Source organism: Aspergillus ambiguus (genome assembly GCF_047715705.1).
Source record: "Aspergillus ambiguus strain CBS 117.58 unplaced genomic scaffold BDV59scaffold_9, whole genome shotgun sequence".
NCBI classification, from domain to species: domain Eukaryota; kingdom Fungi; phylum Ascomycota; class Eurotiomycetes; order Eurotiales; family Aspergillaceae; genus Aspergillus; species Aspergillus ambiguus.
The window spans coordinates 405378-423542 of record NW_027395522.1 but is presented as its reverse complement, the minus strand read 5'-3'; the positions used below and the strand labels follow the sequence as shown (position 1 = coordinate 423542).

General features: G+C 49.8%; 11 protein-coding genes across 11 annotated transcripts; 3 read left to right on the top strand and 8 right to left on the bottom strand.

Annotated features, from left to right (window-relative positions):
* Positions 1-1262: 1262 nt before the first annotated feature.
* On the top strand, positions 1263-2749 carry BDV59DRAFT_212107 (CRAL-TRIO domain-containing protein; the record flags this gene model as incomplete). The annotated part of the gene is made up of 4 exons (XM_073695955.1): positions 1263-1378; positions 1440-1931; positions 2162-2261; positions 2313-2749. The coding sequence occupies exons 1-4, from the start codon at positions 1277-1279 to the stop codon at positions 2747-2749; spliced, it is 1131 nt and encodes a 376-aa protein (XP_073549591.1). The 5' UTR covers positions 1263-1276.
* A 249-nt stretch (positions 2750-2998) lies between these two features.
* On the bottom strand, positions 2999-4783 carry BDV59DRAFT_192248 (sugar porter family MFS transporter; the record flags this gene model as incomplete). The annotated part of the gene is made up of 5 exons (XM_073692018.1): positions 2999-3246; positions 3314-3530; positions 3584-3680; positions 3728-4663; positions 4710-4783. The coding sequence occupies 5 exons, from the start codon at positions 4781-4783 to the stop codon at positions 2999-3001; spliced, it is 1572 nt and encodes a 523-aa protein (XP_073549590.1).
* A 389-nt stretch (positions 4784-5172) lies between these two features.
* Positions 5173-6232, bottom strand: BDV59DRAFT_200623 (SDR family oxidoreductase; the record flags this gene model as incomplete). The annotated part of the gene is made up of 2 exons (XM_073693626.1): positions 5173-5931; positions 5984-6232. The coding sequence occupies 2 exons, from the start codon at positions 6230-6232 to the stop codon at positions 5173-5175; spliced, it is 1008 nt and encodes a 335-aa protein (XP_073549589.1).
* A 679-nt stretch (positions 6233-6911) lies between these two features.
* On the top strand, positions 6912-8718 carry BDV59DRAFT_212103 (enolase C-terminal domain-like protein; the record flags this gene model as incomplete). The annotated part of the gene is made up of 4 exons (XM_073695954.1): positions 6912-7091; positions 7143-7748; positions 7796-8053; positions 8100-8718. The coding sequence occupies 4 exons, from the start codon at positions 6912-6914 to the stop codon at positions 8430-8432; spliced, it is 1377 nt and encodes a 458-aa protein (XP_073549588.1). The 3' UTR covers positions 8433-8718.
* On the bottom strand, positions 8377-9620 carry BDV59DRAFT_175040 (fungal specific transcription factor domain-containing protein). The gene is made up of 3 exons (XM_073689187.1): positions 9425-9620; positions 8728-9375; positions 8377-8673 (listed from the first exon to the last, which is right to left on the bottom strand). Exons 1-3 carry the CDS (start codon positions 9607-9609, stop codon positions 8481-8483), a joined length of 1026 nt encoding a protein of 341 aa, XP_073549587.1. The 5' UTR covers positions 9610-9620; the 3' UTR covers positions 8377-8480.
* Positions 9621-10626: 1006 nt separating this feature from the next.
* BDV59DRAFT_175038 (uncharacterized protein) lies at positions 10627-11130 on the bottom strand. Its single transcript, XM_073689186.1, has one exon. It carries the CDS (start codon positions 10920-10922, stop codon positions 10650-10652), a length of 273 nt encoding a protein of 90 aa, XP_073549586.1. The 5' UTR covers positions 10923-11130; the 3' UTR covers positions 10627-10649.
* Positions 11131-11487: 357 nt separating this feature from the next.
* On the bottom strand, positions 11488-12232 carry BDV59DRAFT_212102 (putative peroxidase; the record flags this gene model as incomplete). Its single annotated transcript, XM_073695953.1, has 3 exons — positions 11488-11775; positions 11833-12045; positions 12152-12232. 3 exons carry the CDS (start codon positions 12230-12232, stop codon positions 11488-11490), a joined length of 582 nt encoding a protein of 193 aa, XP_073549585.1.
* Positions 12233-12303: 71 nt separating this feature from the next.
* Positions 12304-13667, bottom strand: BDV59DRAFT_175037 (alpha/beta fold hydrolase). The gene is made up of 2 exons (XM_073689185.1): positions 13379-13667; positions 12304-13318 (listed from the first exon to the last, which is right to left on the bottom strand). Exons 1-2 carry the CDS (start codon positions 13544-13546, stop codon positions 12470-12472), a joined length of 1017 nt encoding a protein of 338 aa, XP_073549584.1. The 5' UTR covers positions 13547-13667; the 3' UTR covers positions 12304-12469.
* A 126-nt stretch (positions 13668-13793) lies between these two features.
* On the bottom strand, positions 13794-14245 carry BDV59DRAFT_164544 (uncharacterized protein). The gene has a single exon (XM_073687628.1). It carries the CDS (start codon positions 14144-14146, stop codon positions 13850-13852), a length of 297 nt encoding a protein of 98 aa, XP_073549583.1. The 5' UTR covers positions 14147-14245; the 3' UTR covers positions 13794-13849.
* BDV59DRAFT_175036 (SF3a splicing factor complex subunit PRP9) lies at positions 13794-16011 on the bottom strand. Its single transcript, XM_073689184.1, has 3 exons — positions 15857-16011; positions 14423-15804; positions 13794-14369 (listed from the first exon to the last, which is right to left on the bottom strand). Exons 1-3 carry the CDS (start codon positions 15944-15946, stop codon positions 14345-14347), a joined length of 1497 nt encoding a protein of 498 aa, XP_073549582.1. The 5' UTR covers positions 15947-16011; the 3' UTR covers positions 13794-14344.
* A 1-nt stretch (position 16012) lies between these two features.
* BDV59DRAFT_175035 (ATP-dependent RNA helicase eIF4A) lies at positions 16013-18062 on the top strand. Its single transcript, XM_073689183.1, has 5 exons — positions 16013-16258; positions 16319-16573; positions 16637-17530; positions 17584-17780; positions 17836-18062. Exons 1-4 carry the CDS (start codon positions 16228-16230, stop codon positions 17601-17603), a joined length of 1200 nt encoding a protein of 399 aa, XP_073549581.1. The 5' UTR covers positions 16013-16227; the 3' UTR covers positions 17604-17780; positions 17836-18062.
* The last annotated feature ends 103 nt before the right edge of the window (positions 18063-18165 follow it).

Here is an 18165-nt window from a genome sequence, read left to right as displayed (position 1 = left end):
GAAAAAAGAAAAATAAATTGACGATAAGAGATCCTTTTTTCATCTAACGACATTATCAATCAAATACCTACACTGTACTGTTTATGCCGTTTTTGAATCGACGTTTAATCGTACAACACGATGCTTCACCCACTACTTCCCTCGTATTCCATGCATCTATACTACCCCTGTTCAATGACCATTCTACTATTCTATTCTACTTAATTTTTCTACCCCCGTCTGGTCAGACAGCCCACTGGTAATGTAGACAGGTGCCGTGCTTGCAATGGGTATTCTCTACAATGTAATTCACCGATTATAGACTGTATATTTTAAACATAGTGGAGCGTATTGCGTCTGATATTCAGGCTCATCCCAACCAAGTTCTGCTCCTCCCCCACCGTCAATCTCATATCCCTGCTTCTTCGCTCTCTTGATGAAGAATAATGTAGGCCCGAGTTCTACCGTGGCGAGTACGTACCTACCACGTCCACGAAAGGAAAAATACTCACACGTCAGATCACGCTCAAGCATACAATGAAAGCAATGTACAAATGCCTGGACATAGGCATAAAGACCCTTAGGGATAACACTGCTCACAAAAACCTTCACATTCCTCAACAGAGTGACGATTGATCTCCACACCACCGCAAGCCAGTCACTTCAGTACTAGGTAGATAATTCCAAGCTGGATAGCATGAATAATCCACCATAGAGTCACTGTCTATCAAAGTCAGTCTGTCCCCAACCACCACCACAGCCGGCTAAACAGTATCCCGCAGATGCGGCTTGTCATCATTCACATGGGACTCTCCTCTCCAAGAGTCTACTCCATTGACTCATACCATGCAAAAACCCCGCCCGCAATGGCAGGCACCAGTTATTAGCATGTGTTCCTGGCTCTAGGGCCACCCGGAAGGCGGAGATGACTTTCCCATGCAGAGGGCACGAACCATACACGATCACCACCGCTGCCGATCATCCCAAATGGCATGACCACAGGAAGCTCATCAGAGACGTGTCCTTACGGATCTTAGGCTTCCTCGAAGATCAATGTTGAGATGATGTTGAGGCATCGCCCCACACGATCATGCTCGTCTGCTTAAACACCAATTGCAGCAACGGATCCTCTGATCGTCGCTTCGCTAAACACCTTCACATGCAAAACCATCACATGTAATATTTCATCATGACATTCTACAGTCAATTTCTCTGATTATATATGGTCAGAGATGGCCAACTGTTGTGATTATAACTTTTCTCTCTGCTGTAATCTCCGTTAACCAGAACCTTGATCATGACTGCCGTTCAAATCACTCCAGGCCATCTGGGCAACTTGTCCAACGACCAAAACGAAAAGCTCAAACGCATGTGGCATTTGGTCTTGGACATGCTCGAGGTATGTTGTTGGAGTACCTTCAGAAAGTTACTTTCCTGCCAAGCTCTCTAACAGCCTACAGCCTATTCTGAATTCTAGTTCTCAATCAACAGAACATGGCTCTGCATATACATCCAGGCTGGCTCAAGCTCTGCAGCAGACCAACCTCAGCCGCTCAGAGCAGAAGGCCCTCCGCGACGCTCTCACTGATGTCTCTGCCACAGACATCCTCGCCGGTCTGCTGAGCATGATGAAGCAGGAATCCCCTGATCGTTTCCTGCTACGATTTCTGCAGACGCGCAAATGGGACGTGTCCAAGGCATTCGCTATGTTGGTGAATGCGCTCATGTGGCGCAACAAGCACATAAACGTGGACGACAACATAATTGCCAATACAGAGCTGAAGGCACTCCAGGAATCCAAGGATACGTCTGACCCCCAGCGAGCAAAGCTGAGCGAGGCTTTCTTGGAGCAGCTCCGCATTGGTAAATGCTTTATTCACGGAACTGACCGAATTGGGCGCCCCATCCTGGTCCTCCAGGGAAGGCTGCACAAATCAACTGAGAAGAGCAACGTTCTCAATCGGGTTATACTTCATATGATTGAGACTGTACGGCTCATCCTCGTGCCTCCAGTGGAGAATGTGGTACGTTTACAGCCATGTCACAACTTGCTATTGTACTAAAATGCTCTTTACAGACGGTTGTATTTGACATGACAGGTTTTTCAGTTTCCAACATGGTACGTTATTATTTGTTTGAACCTAGGTAGTGTACGTTGTTGACGTGCTAACAAATAACGCAGGAATATGCAGCTGCCAAGTTTCTCATTGAATGCGCACAAACCGCTTATCCCGAAATCCTAGGGGTTATGCTAATCCACAATGCCCCATGGGCTTTCTCTGGTAGGCTTCCCGATCAGTCCATTTCCGATTGTTCTAACAGTAGAATTAAAGGCATCTGGAAAACCATGAAGAGATGGATTGAGCCCGACCTTGCCTCTCGCATCCACTTCACATATACCACCGAGGAGATCGAAAAGTTTATTGCACCAGAACGGCTTGTGAAGTCCCTTAATGGGAAAGAGGACTGGACATTCCAATTTGTTGAGCCTGCCGATGGCGAAAACGACAGAATGGGCGACACCGCTACTCGTGATAAGCTGATTTCCGAAAGAAATACTGTCGGTGAAGAGCTTCTCGCTGCCACGTCGGAGTGGATTGGGGCAAGTGATGCGGACGCAGTAACACGCCGGAGGGAGGAGCTTATCGGGAAGTTGCAGGCCAACTACTGGAATCTGGATCCTTATGTCCGTGGAAGAACTTACCTTGACCGTACTGGAATCATTGGCCATGGTGGCGTGATTGACTTCTATCCGTGTGCATCACAGTAGGGTATCCGCACAGGTTGTCGGACATTCGGCGAATTGTTTGGGTGACTTAACCTTGATCTATACTATTTATTATAATGACATACATGTGTATATTTGCTCATAGATCAAGAATGTAGTAATAGGCGCTTGCTACAGCCGAAATACCCACATGGGACCTTCAAGCGTAAACTAAACACGCCTAGGCCGTGCAAAATGCTGCCGGAAATGGTGCTAGAATTGACTATAGAATACGAGAACAGTATTGCAGTGTTAGACCTGCTCAATGTGTTTGACTCTCGTTTCATTCTTTCCACCTAATTCGCCTTCGGCGATTCTTGTTGCCTCCGCCTCAACAAATTCCGTAGGTCTCTCCCGTTGAGTAAGAGTTGTCTTCCCACACACCATGAGTGATCGATATCGTAGGAATATCTCATCCATGTCCTCTAGTGTTCGGCGGGAAGTCTCGGGGTACAAGCAGAATACCACCGGGAAGTATGCCCAGACAATTATTGCGAACACTGCATAGTTAGCATACCCAATGTCCATAGTGTCTAGGGGGCGTGATCAAAAAGAGGGTCGACCTACTCAGATAGAACCTCCAGTGTAAGTTATCCACCCCTACCTTGGTGAACTGAGTCACGATGAACCCACCCATCCAATTTGTTGCCGTCGCTGCTGCTGCACCGCGTGTCCGCCAACCTAATGAGTTGATCTCAGAGTTGTAAACCCAGGGCACTTTCGCAAAGCTGGTACCGTAGAAGAAGTAATAGAGGAAGAACATAGCCGTGGTGACGCGGCCAAGCTGCGAAGGCGTTAGTCAGGTTCAATATAGAGGACTAAAACCAGCGGTTATACCAATTTCTCGCGTGAAGGGTCGCTCTCAGCGGCCTTTAGACAAATAGATGCAATCAAATAGCAGGAGCCCATTGTGAGTGAGCCATACAGCATCATCCTACCTAGTCAGCACATCTCTTGAATTTCAGATAGATATTAACGTACTTTCTCCGGCCGAACCTGTCGATGATGAGCAGACAACACAAAGCGGCGAAAAGATAAATGGTCCCATTAACGCCGGTGAGTAATCTGCTTTCCTCCTCATCCAAGCCAACACTCTGTTGCAAAAGCGTTGGTAGGTAGTACCCAAGGGCATTGACTCCTGAGAATTGTTGCATGAACTGCGTACCACAAGACAGAAGCAATCGACGGAGAGTCTGTGTCTTATCCCGACATTGAAGGACGTCTGTAATAGGCACACGATCTTTGCGCTCAATTTGGAGTACAGACTGAATTGACAGAAATTGTGCTGTTACATCCGGGTCATCAACGGCCACGTCTGGGCCTGCAAGCCGCGCAATAACCTGAAGTGCTTCATCCGGACGGTCCTGAAGTAATAGCCAGCGTGGAGACTCCGGGATAAACAACAACGCGAAGGCGACGACAAGAGCAAAAATCAGCTGGAATCCAAGTGGAAAGCGCCACTGTAAAGCACTTCCTTGGAAATACAGCCCATAGTTCATCCAACTAGCGAGACAGAACGCAGCAGTGTTGGAAAGTGACCCAACAACGACGAGCTTTCCTCGGGAACGCGGACTAGAGCACTCCGCTTGGTAAACAGGACATGTTGAGGAGGTCAGGCCCATTCCAAAGCCGTTGATAATACGCCCCACGATCATCTGTGGTAAATGCCACGACGCTATTTGCAGAATCGCCCCGATAGCATTGCAGATTAGTCCTAAGCTAACAGTCTTTTTGCGCCCGAGCTTGTCGCCAAATGCAAAGGCGCAAAGCGCACCAAAGAATGCACCCAACGAAAAGCAGCTTGACGTGATGCCAGATGTGTTTGCATCTGCGGTTTCCGGGAAATGTTTCTTGAAGTCAGCGGAGATGAGAACCCCAGAGAAGACGCCCTGGTCGTAACCAAACCATGCCATGGAACTAACATTGATTAGATGGGTTTGGCCATAGAGGAGGGTCAACACACCATGCATTGGCGATTGTGATGAAAGTAAGAAGCCATCTCCCAGAGAGACTGTTAGAGAAATGAAGTGCCTTCATCGTGTACGAAACGAGAGTTCTCTCTGCAAGGGATAGTAGCTGTCAGATGGAAAGCTGCGGAAAACTACCAAGCAGTGCATGGCTCCGAGGGGATCAGCAGGGAGATGCAGATAAATACTGCCGTAGACCCCATGGGGAATCCGGGGAATGTGGGGGAGACGGACGATCGTACCACAATGAGGCTGGCGGGGGGAGGCGGCACTGAAGATAACGTGCGGACAAGCGCATGTCTTCTTCAACCGAATGCGTTTATAGTGTTCATAGTGATTATACTATCACTCTCCCTCTCTAATGACGAGAACGCTTTAGGTTGCAATTGACTCGTGGATTGGTTTCGGATCAAAGTGCAGGATACATGAAGTATTATGTAGTATTATGATATAGAAAAATCATCGCGACTCATCCATCTGCAGGGCCTGCGCTATCAAATCACAAACTGTATCTCTAAAACGATGATATGTATATCCCAATTCATGACCCGCTGTTTCTCCATCCAAGCCATGGCTTTTGTCGAGATTTTGCTCTTCCTGGTTCACATTGTTCTTCAGACTGGGGAACCCCTCCGCTATAATCTTCGCCGCCATCGCATAGGTGAATCTCTCGGGGGAAGCAGGAGTGTATCTCCTTCCACCGACTTCTTCCGTAAGCATTGCTCCAACATGCGCAGCTGCCAGGTCACGCACATCGATCCAGAATGGAACCCGAGCGACCGGTAGAGGTGAGCCGCTCGCAACCTTCCAGAGCATCGCATTCGATTCATTTAATTTCCCAACTCCAGCAACCGGATGCACGACGGGTCCAAATGTCATTGGAGGGCATAGCGTGACGAGATCGAATGCAGGCCTTTTGTCACGCACATAATTCCACGCCTCGAGCTCAGCGAATTTCTTCGATCCACGGTATGCTACCACCGCACTGGTTGTTTTATCCACTGACTCCGCGTATGTCAATGGGTTCCAGTCGGCTCCCGTGTAAGTGAAATAGGGTGGTGCTTTGCGATTGGCGTCGAGGACAGAAGCAAAGGAGGAAGTCAATACAATGCGTTTCACTTTTGGATTGGTCGACGCGGCTTCGAAGACGGCACGAACACCGTTAATGGCGGGACGGATGAGCTCTTTCTCATTATCAGTGGTGTCGTATGTAAATGGCTGTGTCCGTCAGTATGATTCTCGAGTTTCGCATGTCCGGGCGTTGACCTACACTGGCGGCATGAATAATCCCATCCACGTCCTTAACAGCTTCAGTAAGTCCGCCCGGATTCTCAAAATCTGCAATCTTTACGAATTCTAGGTTGCCCGCATATTGTGGACGAGCTTTGATCATTTCCTCTCCTTTCTCCAGAGATCGCGTAGCACCCCGCACACGAATTCCTCGTGCGAGAAGAGCATCAACAATATGAGCGCCGATGAAGCCTGTCGCCCCGGTCACCAGACATAGCCTCACGTCCATTTTGGGGTGATGACAGGCGAAATTGTGAGAGCCGACAGTGCGGAGAACAATTGACGATGGATAACACCGGATATATACCTACTCGGAGTTGATCCGACGGGGGGAGGCGGCATGCCCGCAAAAGTGTACGGAGTATGCAAGCCGCCGATCAATTACCGGGTGTCTCATGTTCTGAATCAAATATCAGATCTATTGTAGCTATTAAGCAACATAATATTTCTCAGTATTGTGTGTTCGTCGCTAGATACAAAAATGTCGAACTATAATAATACTGGGTGGCCCTTGGTGCCAGGACCTGGCCAGACAGTTTCTCCTCCTTAGTATGACGCCACTGTAAAAACTCATGTGGCATTGAACAAGTCTCGTACAGAGCATCTACTTAATATACACCTTGGGTAAAAGTATAAAGCCCAGCACGCAGCACATGGAACCAATAGATGTAAAATTAACGCTTTAAAATTCGTAGGTCTGTCTTGGTAGTGTATAGCCAATGACACCCCAACGGGGAAGAGCGGCAGCAACGCCGTATTGCGGGGATGTTGCTTATACAAAGCGGATGATGTGGCTGTCTCATGGGGCCCTTGGCTAAAGTTGGGAATCATATAAAGTAGCTGCCTGAGCTTGTCGAAGTCCACACCCCCGGCAGAATCAACTCTCGCGGTGAACACTGTGGACCAAGATGGGTTCTCTCCAAATAACTGAGCACGACGTGACCATCAATTCCTTCGAAGTCATTGACTTGCGCTTTCCGACCAGTTTGGATGGTGTGGGGTCTGATGCTATGCATGTTGGCACAAATGGTTCACATCCTTATGTCCGGTTGAAGACCAATCGCGACGACCTTATCGGAGAGGGAATCGTAAGTCTCACGGCGATGGCAAATAATCAACAACTGATCGATCCATAACAGGCCTTCAGTAATGGTCGAGGGAGCGAGCTCATATGCCTCGCACTTGACATCTTCGCTCGCCGCGTCGTCGGAAGGACAATGCATGAACTTACTCGGAACATGGGAAAGACATGGAGATATATGGTGTCGGACTCACAATACAGGTGGCTGGGCCCCGAAAAGAGCGTGACGCATCTGGCTGTTGCTGGTGTCATGAACGCGATCTGGGATCTATGGGGCAAGATTCTCCGCAAACCCGTGTGGCAGATCGTCTGTGACATGACTCCTGAGGAGATTGTACGGTGTATTGACTTTCGTTATATTACGGATGTCATCACCCCCAAGGAGAGTGTTGAGATGCTCCAAAAGACTCACAAAGGAAAGGCTACGCGGATGCAGGAAGCATGGGATAACCGTGCTGTGCCGGCCTACACTACCTCCCCTGGTTGGCTAGCTTTCTCTGGAGACCGCATGCGAGAGGTGCTAGAAGAGACGATCGCAGAAGGCTTCACGGTTTTTAAATTCAAGGTCGGAACCAACATTGAAGCTGATCGCGAGAGACTCTCTGCAGTGAGACAGATATTGGGATACGATGAGAAATACCACATAATGATCGACGCAAACCAGGTATGTTGTGGGAGGCTTCGATACATCGTCAATGCTAACAGTCTCAGGTGTGGAGCGTCCCCGAAGCAATTGAGTACATGAAGCAGTTGGTTGAATTTAAGCCTGTCTTTATCGAAGAGCCCACCAATCCGGATGATGTACTTGGTCACGCAACCATCCGAAAGGCGCTCAAGCAGTATGGTGTCGGTGTTGCCACCGGAGAAGCTGCCCAGAACCGTGTCACATTCAAGCAGCTACTACAGGCTGAAGCAACAGATGTCTGCCAGATCGATGCAGTCAGACTCGGCAGCGTTAATGAGTGTCTCGTAAGTTTCCTGGATCCGGTTTTTACTCCGTACCTGACAATTATAGGCCGTCATGCTTATGGCACTGAAGTTTGGTGTGCCCTGTGTACCCCATAACGGGGCCATGGGCCTGACGGAACTCACATCACATCTCAGTATAATTGATTACGTTGCTATCAGTGGACGGAAATCGATGCTTGAGTACGCTGACAGCCATCGGGAGAGCTTACGACATCCGTCGAAGATAGAGAACGCACTCTACGTTACGCCAACTGCTCCTGGGTACTCAATCGGCTATACCGAAGACGCCTTAGAGCGTTATACGTATCCTACAGGGAAATTTTGGGGAAGTGACATAGGGCAGCAGATAATCGCCCAACCCACTGGTGGCGAGCTATAGACATACATGATTCAACTCGATTGAGATAGTGACATTATATATACAAGCTCATACACGCGAAAGTAGCTTTCGCTTTTTTTGGATATCCTCCAGTATTGATACAACCGCTTCAAGGCTAGAAAATGCCCAGGGTCTGATGTTGTTTATAGCCATGTTTTGAAGCTCATCGATATCAGGGACGAAGTCTCTCAAATCACGAGACAGAGAAGCCAGCGTAAGAATGATAATAGCGCCAAGAGACCTTACTTAAGTTAGTATATATCAAGCATAAATCTGGTATTTTTCCGGTTCATACGATAAGGCAAATGTCCAAGTGTACTGACTCGGCCTAGCCAGGACTGGTGTGGTATGGTATATGTAGTATCGGCAACTCTCGATGCAGAGAGCGGCGTTTTCAATCATAGAATCGGGAGCCCTTTCAGATGAATGTGTTACAATAGACAACAAAAATGGTCTATAGATAATATGTCTCGTGGCGAAGTAACGGATTCGCAGAATTGATTGTCGATCAGTCATGTCCGGGGCGGTGACTTCGAGACTTGGTCGGAAAGCTTCTGGGATTGAAGAGTACCACAGCTCTAGCTGAGAACGAAGCTCGATGCAAATCGCATTCATTGAAGAAACATCTGCAATTGAGAACTCGTCCAACAGTGGTAGTGTAGTCACTGTTTGCGAAATTGAATGGTCCTTTCTCGGGTACAGAGAATTATGTATGCGGTTAAGTAATCGTCGGACAGATAGCTCTGCGAGATAATACGTAGACTCTTCGATTCCAAGATTATGACAACTTGGAAGACTGATGTTGTCAGATAGCTCTTGTAGTCCGCTTCGTGGGAGCTCAAGCTCAGCGAGTCGGTCACATTCCACTAGAAAGCCAGACCAGAAGAGACGAAGTATTTCATCGCACTGGGCTGAATTATCGCACGTCATATCTAGATTCATTCTTCCATGTGTTAGTCAAATTTATCAGTCACGGCGATAAATCTCCCTACCCAAAGCGATTGGTTTGGAGTATGGTTGATGCGGAGTGTATTAATCGCCAGCTTTGCAATGGTCGGACAATATAGGCAAAGTAAACACTGGCCAGAACTAAGGCCTGCGGTAGTAATATGCTTGAAGAGAAAGACCATCCGGACATGGATATTAGTGTTGGCATGGCGTGTTGAATATACTGCATACCAGGAGGTGAGTCTTTGAAAAGCCCGGGGTTTGGAGGTGTCGTGGCAGCGGCCCCCAGGGCCAAAACGATCATACAAAGAACGGATCCAAGACTACAGTCAGGACCTGTCTCCACAAATATTTCATATATCCTTTCAAATTTTTCACGATCTAATATCGGGTGATTTGGGTGGACCAAGGAGAAAAAGGCGGCCACCAATTCATCATTCCGATAAACCTCGACAGGACCCGGTGGATACCATTGTTCGAAAGAGAGTTTTGGAGGCAACAAACACCGTGACTCCAGCCGAAAGAATAGATCTATTGGATATTCTCCAACTAACGCTTTTACTGGCGGTAGGGTTAATAGGTACGTTGAGGATGTCTTATGTTTCACCGGAATGGTAAGAGGCGGCAAGTTAGTAGAGAGGTCAAGGGGTCGGGTTGGCCAAAGTTGCGTCTGTATTTCACCGGCCGACAGAGACTGTTGGCTCCATGGGGACGTCGTGTCCTGAACAGGAGATGCGTGAGTATGAGTCCCTGTGCATAGCGCTGATATTTTTTCCGACTGGCTCCGGATGAGGGCTTCGAGGTCATGCAGACGATTCAGAATTTCCCGACTGCCGCCGCTGGAGTCGATTCTAGCGTTGATAGTTACGACACCGCCGTCTTAGAAAAGAGAGACATTTCGCACCTCTGTGATGGCCCGTCATCATAGTGACAGTGCACTTCCAACTCAGTACAATTCGAACAGGACGGCTTCCGTGCATCGCATCGTCGCTTCCTGGCACGCGTTAGTCTCCATAAGGAATGTGAGGTGGATACGTACCGGCTACGACAGAAGTTACAGGCCAAAGGGACTCGCTTCCGTGTATAGCTCATAGCTCTGGTTGGAAGTCTAGATAAAAGGAATTTGCGAAGTAGATACTGGCGCCCAATCCGAAGGAATCCTTTTCTAGACTGAGGTCACCTGACCACCCCGCGTTATTTGAATACTAGAACCTAGGTACCCAGGTTGTTCTCTCCTTTGCGGAGGCTTAGTTTGTTGCCTACTCATGATCAGTAGCAAAATATCAATCGGACTACTAATACTCCATATCCAAGAGCTGCTGCTAACCTTCCCTCGGCCCTCATGAGGCGTGCCTGGTTACGCGGGCCAATGAGCCCTTTGAAATGGCCCTCATATACCCCTTTGTTTTGGGAGGGCGAGATGGTCACAAAGAGCAAATAATGTTTTGGGACTGCCTCCGATTTTTCGGTTCCTGGAATGATGCCATCATAGGCTGCAAGGGCACTGGAACATGTGTCAAAATGATGGCTCGGTGCTCTCATATCCACAGCCTTTTGGGGTAAGGGTCGTTTCGCTCGCCAGCCTCTGGAACTGGAATTAAAGTGAACAGGGCCCACATTATGTTTCACTGGCTGTCTATGTATGACTGGACTTCAGAAAGATTCTTTCTTCCGGCATCTGCTATTTCAAACCATCTCTGTGCCAGTCTGAAGAATTGCAAGCTCTGGGGCTTCACTATCGACCAAAAATTGTGCTCTGGGCATACAGTAGTGCTGAAATCTGGATAACCCGCATTTCTCGATCTCCTCAGTATGCAATAGCATCTCAACCGTTGTCTAGCTCTAAGTGGGGTCTGAGAAGTCCCCAAAAAATGCTCTATCCCGATGATGATGATGATGACGACGATGACAGTGACGATACATATGATGACGATGATAATGGTCGAGAGATGATTAGATTTTTCTCAATTTGTGTCTATGGTATGGAGCAGTTTCTGGGATGAGCCCATAGACAAAGTGGTTTAATTGCTTTTTCAATCTGTGAAGCGTCATATATGTACTTTATCGACCATATCGCACTGAAAGTATTCCGGAGATGGAGATCTTCTTAATACGACCACGCATAACAGTAAACGCCCAGGAGAACCTGGATGACCTCCAGCATAAACGCCCTCCACCATCTGCGTGGCCGCCAACCTCCTTGGAATGGTAGTCTGTCCTCTCCAGACACTGCCTCGATGTATTCCACGGGTACACCAAGAAACAATCCTTTGCCAAAGACACACTGAAAGGCAGCGAGCTCGAGGCATGCCACATAATGTTTCTTTCTGGTAAAGTCCAGCTGCTGGTTGCCCCGCTTTTGCTCGTCGAACGGCGTGCGTTTTTGGATAACATCCTAATGCTGGAGACCATAATGTTTTCCTCGCTCGAGCATATTTTAGAACGATAACACAGGGTCTCGATGGCAACAATCCCTTGAAGCACGGTCCTGCCGTGTATTAGAAACATCGTGCTCTATAAACCCGGGGCGGAGAAACCGGTCAAGGTTCAGCACAGCTTCTCCTGAGCTGTTGATATCATCAGAGTCGCGGAGCTCGCCTCGAGCGGTACCTGGGGGCGGATTGTCGAGCTCGTCGGAGTGAATCTTGAATAGGAGATTACAAAGCTATCTAATAATATCCCGTCCTGTGCCGAGGGATTGTAGTGCAGATCTGAGCTCATCCTTAGTGATATTGCGAGATAAAACCGTGGTTCGCTAAGGAATTAATTACAGGGCATGGACCACGCAGGTCGCTTCGACGTGATGGATGAAACTCTCCTCTCTTGAACAAAGGTGCTTTTTCTGAGGCCATTCTGCTGCCTTGTGAAGGGGTGGGATGTCTGCGTGCCAGTCGCGAAATTATAAATTCAGAGAATTTGCAGAGTCAGGCCAAGCACCTGACATCAAGCGGTTTTATACCCGGCTTGCTAAGTTCGAGAGGCTGATCCGGTTGTGATCGTCTTACGCGTAGAGTCGATGTGGAACTTGTTTTTTAACGACTCTGCATCTATTGATGATGCAGGCTAACCGCTCACTATCCAATGTCTACTCACGGCTCAATGCCCACGCACTTTTGTACAAAGTCCTCCACCAGACGATTCATATCTTGCTCTTCCTCCCATGGTATCATGTGGCCGGTACCATGATATACCTTCCACAAAATACCCTCACCTAGCGCCTCCTTGATCAGCTCACCGTGTCGGAATGTCAGCATCCGATCCTCCGTGCCATGAAGGACTGCAATACGCTCTCTGCCAACGGCATCTCCAAGTGCCACCAATTGCTCAGTAGACTTATGGTGGAAGTAGCAGGCTACAACCTGCATCATAAACCCCTTTTTCGTGAACCCCTCCGGATCTTGACGCTTGCGGAGCTGTCCCGCTGCAAACCGATCCCGACGAGTCGGGAAGTTTTTCTCCGGGTTATCAAACTCGGTATCGGGCTGATCGAGGAATCCATCTCCAAAGAGCGTTTGCGCCATGCGCTCCAGCTCAATGTCGATGTGTTTCGGGATGAACATGGCAGCCCGCTCCCGCAAACTCTCTACGAACGGGCCGGTACGCACCAGCCGCGGAGCTGTACAGCACAGTGTCAAACTAGCCAGTCGCTCAGGAATGAGCATGGCCAGCTCTTGGGAGATCATCCCACCCATGCTGGCGCCAAAAACATGGAGGGAGCGCGTCGGTGCCACAGACGGGTCGATCCACCCAATCGAAGTAAGAAGGTCAACGACATCGCGCGCCATCTCTGAAGTCGAATAGAAGCAAACGGGTTTGTCGGAGAGGCCAACTCCGCGGTTGTCGAAGACCAGGTTGGTGTATTGGTCACTGCGTTGGTGACCGAAGTACTTGGTCTGACGCTTCCAGTCCCGGTGTGTGGCGTTAAGACCCATGATCCACTGAGGAGGGCGCATTTAGCTTGTAAAGAAACATGTGCTACATGCGCTTATCCTACTTACGATGATCTTCACTGGCCCAGTGCCATGGGTCTCGTAGTACAAGTTGAAAGGACCACCACGGCGGTTGTGCGCCACTGAGCATGTCCCCGACGTTGAGGGCGGTAGACTCCAGTCCAGCGACTTGTACGCTGGATGAGCAATGACCTCTGCGGCAGTTAAGGGTGCCATAGCGAAGTCTGGGGGTTGATTCAATGACGAGGAGGGTTGCTTCTTGCGGATGGAGAAGACTTCCAAACGGAAGGTTATCACGTGTACCGAGGCCCCGCCCTTTTCGATAACTACGGAGTAGATATTACCTAGTAATGCATTGCTGGATATAACAACTATATAGTACTGTTCTTATAGAAATAAACAGTTCTATACTTAGAAAATTAATGGACGGGAGCAATTGGCGATGGGCGTAATCAAGTTTTGGGTCGGTATAGCCCTTGCTCAGTATTATCCGCGATCTTCTTATCCATCAAATGGTCCCTATGAAATGAAATTAGGTAGAGCTAGGAAGCAGTCAACACTATCCTCTTCGGTCATGGATCCCAAGAAGTGGGTCAGATGATTGAGTGTCTCACATCTCGTCGAGGGGAACTGTCTTAGAAAGAAAGTATTGAAGCTGTTGAGAAGAGAAGGCATAGATGGTGAAGGGCCAAAAAGAAGTACGAATAAGTGGAAGCATGAGTGACTAAGAGAAAGAGAGAGGGAGAATGCAGTGGCGCTGATATACTGTCTCCAGACCGCTGACCAGTCTATACGTGATGCTGTGTAATGCCACATTTTTGCCGTAGGATTTAACTACCACGTTGGTAGATGACCGTCATATCATAGTAGAATACATGGTCTGGTATAGCCAGTTCTTCCCCATCCATGAACCCCCAGTTGTGACCCTAAAAACTAGAAACGAACCCACCAAACACCAGGCTTTTGAAGCGATATATGCGGAAATTGGAGCAGCACGATGTAAAGAGCACAGGGTTAGAGAATACCCTGTTTTTGGAGACTAGGGAATGGTTAGCATCATCGGTCTTCGTCGTCAGCAAAAGGGCAACGTACTCCAGGTAGATCCTCTCCGGCATCACGTTTCCCTCGGCATCTTCCATCTGCACCACATTGTCACGGTTTTCCCTCTCTTTCTTCCGGTCTTGTTCAAGCTTCTCCCACAGTCGGATAGCGTCCTCGATCCGGGTAATCTCGCGGAAGAGATTGGTGTTCGACGTGATACCAAGACACTTCAAGCCGAAGATATGCAAGGCCTCGGAGAAGTGTTTGTCAAACGCGCGCCGACCCATGTACACAAAGTTACCGCAAATCTCACAGGGGTATTCCACACCCAGTCCGTGCAGCTTGTAGAGCCAGTAGGGGATCGGCTTTCCATCCCAGGCAAGCGGGAGTTTCAGGGGGTTATAGATCTTATCATCTCCCTCATCATCAGACTGGTCACCACCAAGTCCACCAGCGCCGGGTGTGTCATCAGCTAGCAATGCCTCCAGCTCCATTTGACGCTCGCGCTCAGTCATACCCTGCTTACGCTCAACGTTGACCCGCGTTGCCTGGCGCTCGTGGTCAAGGACCTGAGCTAGAGAGCGGACACGGTGCTCACGTTCCGCCACAGCGCGCTCCTTCAGACGAGTGACAGAGGATGTATTTCCTGCGGGCGCCTCACCGGCACCTCCGGACGCTTTCCGGGCCTCGGCCGCCCGAATGTGCTTCTTTCCCGTCAGGTGATTCTTGTAAACGTTTTCGTTCTTGAATTCTTTTTCGCAGTCAGCACACCAGATACCCTCGCCGGATCCTTCTGTCTTGGGCCCCTGGGCGCCATTCTCTGCCTTCTCCGCCGTCCAGCCAGGAACCTCATTCGCCTCCCACTGTCGGTCGAACTCGTCATTGAAACTGGCGAAGAGCTTGTCAAGGTCTTGCAAAGGCCGGACCTTCTTGATATATTCCTCCAAATAACCGGCGAGGTCTCCGACATATTTGAAGTACTTGTCGGAAACCTTGTTCGCGCGCTTGATCAGCATCTGCGGGGGCGTGAAGGCATCGAAGATATCGAGGTACTGGGTATAAGAGAGACGCTTGACGCCGGGGAGGTTGAGGTAGTCTTCATGCAGTGTCGTCAAATCCAGGAACTGTCCATAGCCTTCTTCACCAGTGAACATGTTGTCGACGTCCATGCCGAACGCGCCCTCTCCGGGCCGGCGCTTGTAGGCTTGCTCGAGGTTCTCGGCCGGTTCGTTGGGGTACCGGCGATAAAAATCCTTGATGTCATCTAGCTGTTTGTAAAACTCCTCAAACTGATCACCGGTCGAGATCGATTGGATCTCGCTCTGACGGGCGCTGTCCGCATCCTTGTAGATCTCCAGGAGTCTCTTCGATTGTTCCTCAATGCGATTCACAAAATGCGCAACTTCGTGGTCGCGCGACAACCGTTCGCGAATCTACCATCATCAGCCCACCCAGCCAAACACATGGATAGTTGAGTAGACTTACGTTCCGGGGCTCTTCAGCCACGCGATCCGCGATGGCCTGCTCCAACCGCTCCAGATCCTCATGGATAAATCTCTGCTCCTCAAGCAGCATATTGGCGACAGTACTGAGTTCGTCCCTCACGCGTGGCAATCGATGTGTGGTGTTGTCGCGACAAGAACCCGCGAGTGAAGGCAGGCAAGTCAGTTCCTTTCGGGGAGAGCTTTGCGGCGAGAGGCTCACGTGACGCGGGCGGTGGCGCTTTCGAGGTGGCCGCGAAAAGTCGCGAAGCTCATCGAGCGCCCTCGCCAATCCACCTCCGGTCTTCCTATCGACCCGAATTGGACCATTTGTCGCTGTTTTTAGTGAGATATTGAGGGCTCGGAGTATTCACGATGGCGGACGGTATCGACAGACGCGCTGATGGTATGAGCATCGGATCCCTGGCCCTGCGAGAGAACACCCCATACTAATGCGCAAAATCAGACCGCATGGAGTTCAACACCTCCAAGGAGGTGACGGTGGCGCCGACCTTCGAGGACATGCATCTGAAGGAGAGTCTCCTCCGTGGTATCTACGCATACGGCTACGAGTCGCCCTCCGCCGTGCAATCGCGTGCCATTGTGCAGATCTGCAAAGGCCGCGACACCATCGCCCAGGCGCAATCCGGTACCGGTAAAACCGCCACCTTTGCGATCAGTATCCTCCAGGTGATCGATACCGTCGTCCGGGAGAGCCAAGGTAGGTAGATCGAATCTCCCCCGTTGCAATAACGTCCCATACCCAGGCACTTACGCCGCGCAGCGCTCGTCCTTTCCCCGACCCGCGAACTGGCGACCCAGATTCAATCCGTGATTATGGCGCTGGGCGACTACATGAACGTTCAATGCCACGCATGCATCGGTGGCACCAACATCGGCGAGGATATCCGCAAACTGGACTACGGCCAGCACGTCGTCTCCGGAACGCCGGGGCGCGTCGCAGACATGATCCGTCGGCGCCACCTGCGCACCCGTCACATCAAGATGCTAGTCCTGGATGAGGCAGACGAGCTGCTCAACCGCGGATTCCGCGAACAGATCTACGATGTCTACCGGTACCTCCCGCCGGCGACGCAGGTGGTGGTGGTGTCGGCGACGCTGCCGTACGATGTGCTCGACATGACGACGAAGTTCATGACAGACCCGGTGCGCGTGCTGGTCAAGCGTGACGAGCTGACGCTCGAGGGTATCAAACAGTACTTTATTGCAGTCGAGAAGGAGGAGTGGAAGTTCGACACGCTGTGCGATCTCTACGACACCCTGACCATCACGCAGGCGGTCATCTTCTGCAACACCCGTCGAAAGGTCGACTGGCTCACCGACAAAATGCGCGAGGCCAACTTCACCGTCTCCAGCATGCACGGCGAGATGCCCCAGAAGGAGCGTGACAGCATCATGCAGGACTTCCGCCAGGGTAACTCGCGCGTGCTGATCTCCACCGACGTCTGGGCCCGTGGTATCGACGTCCAGCAGGTTTCTCTCGTCATTAACTACGATCTCCCCACCAACCGTGAGAACTACATTCACCGTATCGGTCGGAGCGGTCGTTTCGGCAGAAAGGGTGTCGCTATCAACTTTGTGACCAGCGACGATGTGCGCATTTTGCGTGATATTGAACTCTACTATTCTACTCAGATCGATGAGATGCCCATGAACGGTACGTTATGTTTGGTTCTCGGGTCTATAACATCCCAGCTAACAGTATTCCAGTTGCGGATCTCCTTTCGTAAACGATCGGGACGGCTTCCATTCCCAAAAGTCTCTAATTGAATGATCATGATCTGGAATTGGCGCGTGATATCCGCATTGCTTCACTTCGGGACCACAGGCGGGGCTCACGTTCCCTCTGCAGCGAGCCGGTAGGAGGCCAGGTATAGCGTGGAGGAAGGGGAAATTTCAACAGTATGGTATGGTGTACTCTACCCTAATCTGCATCTGTGCAGAGTACTGACAGCCCATCAGACAATAACCGAAGAGTCCTAGTCTTCCGGCCATGTTCCCGGGCATTAAGCTCGTTTCTGTTTCCACTATGGCGTTGATCATGTCTTGGGATTAGTTATTTTTTCCATGGGGTTTTACTTCATCAGATTATTTTGTTCTTGAGTATGAAGTATGCTTAGTAGGCCGTAATATCCCGGCTGGCACCCTGCCAACGTCAGACCCAAAGCAAACCCACTATTGATCGGAGTATATATAGGTATATATTGACATGGTGAATTATCTGATGCATACTCTACCCACATAATGTTGAACGGAAATGTGTCACCACAACGTAATTGACAAGGGGGATAA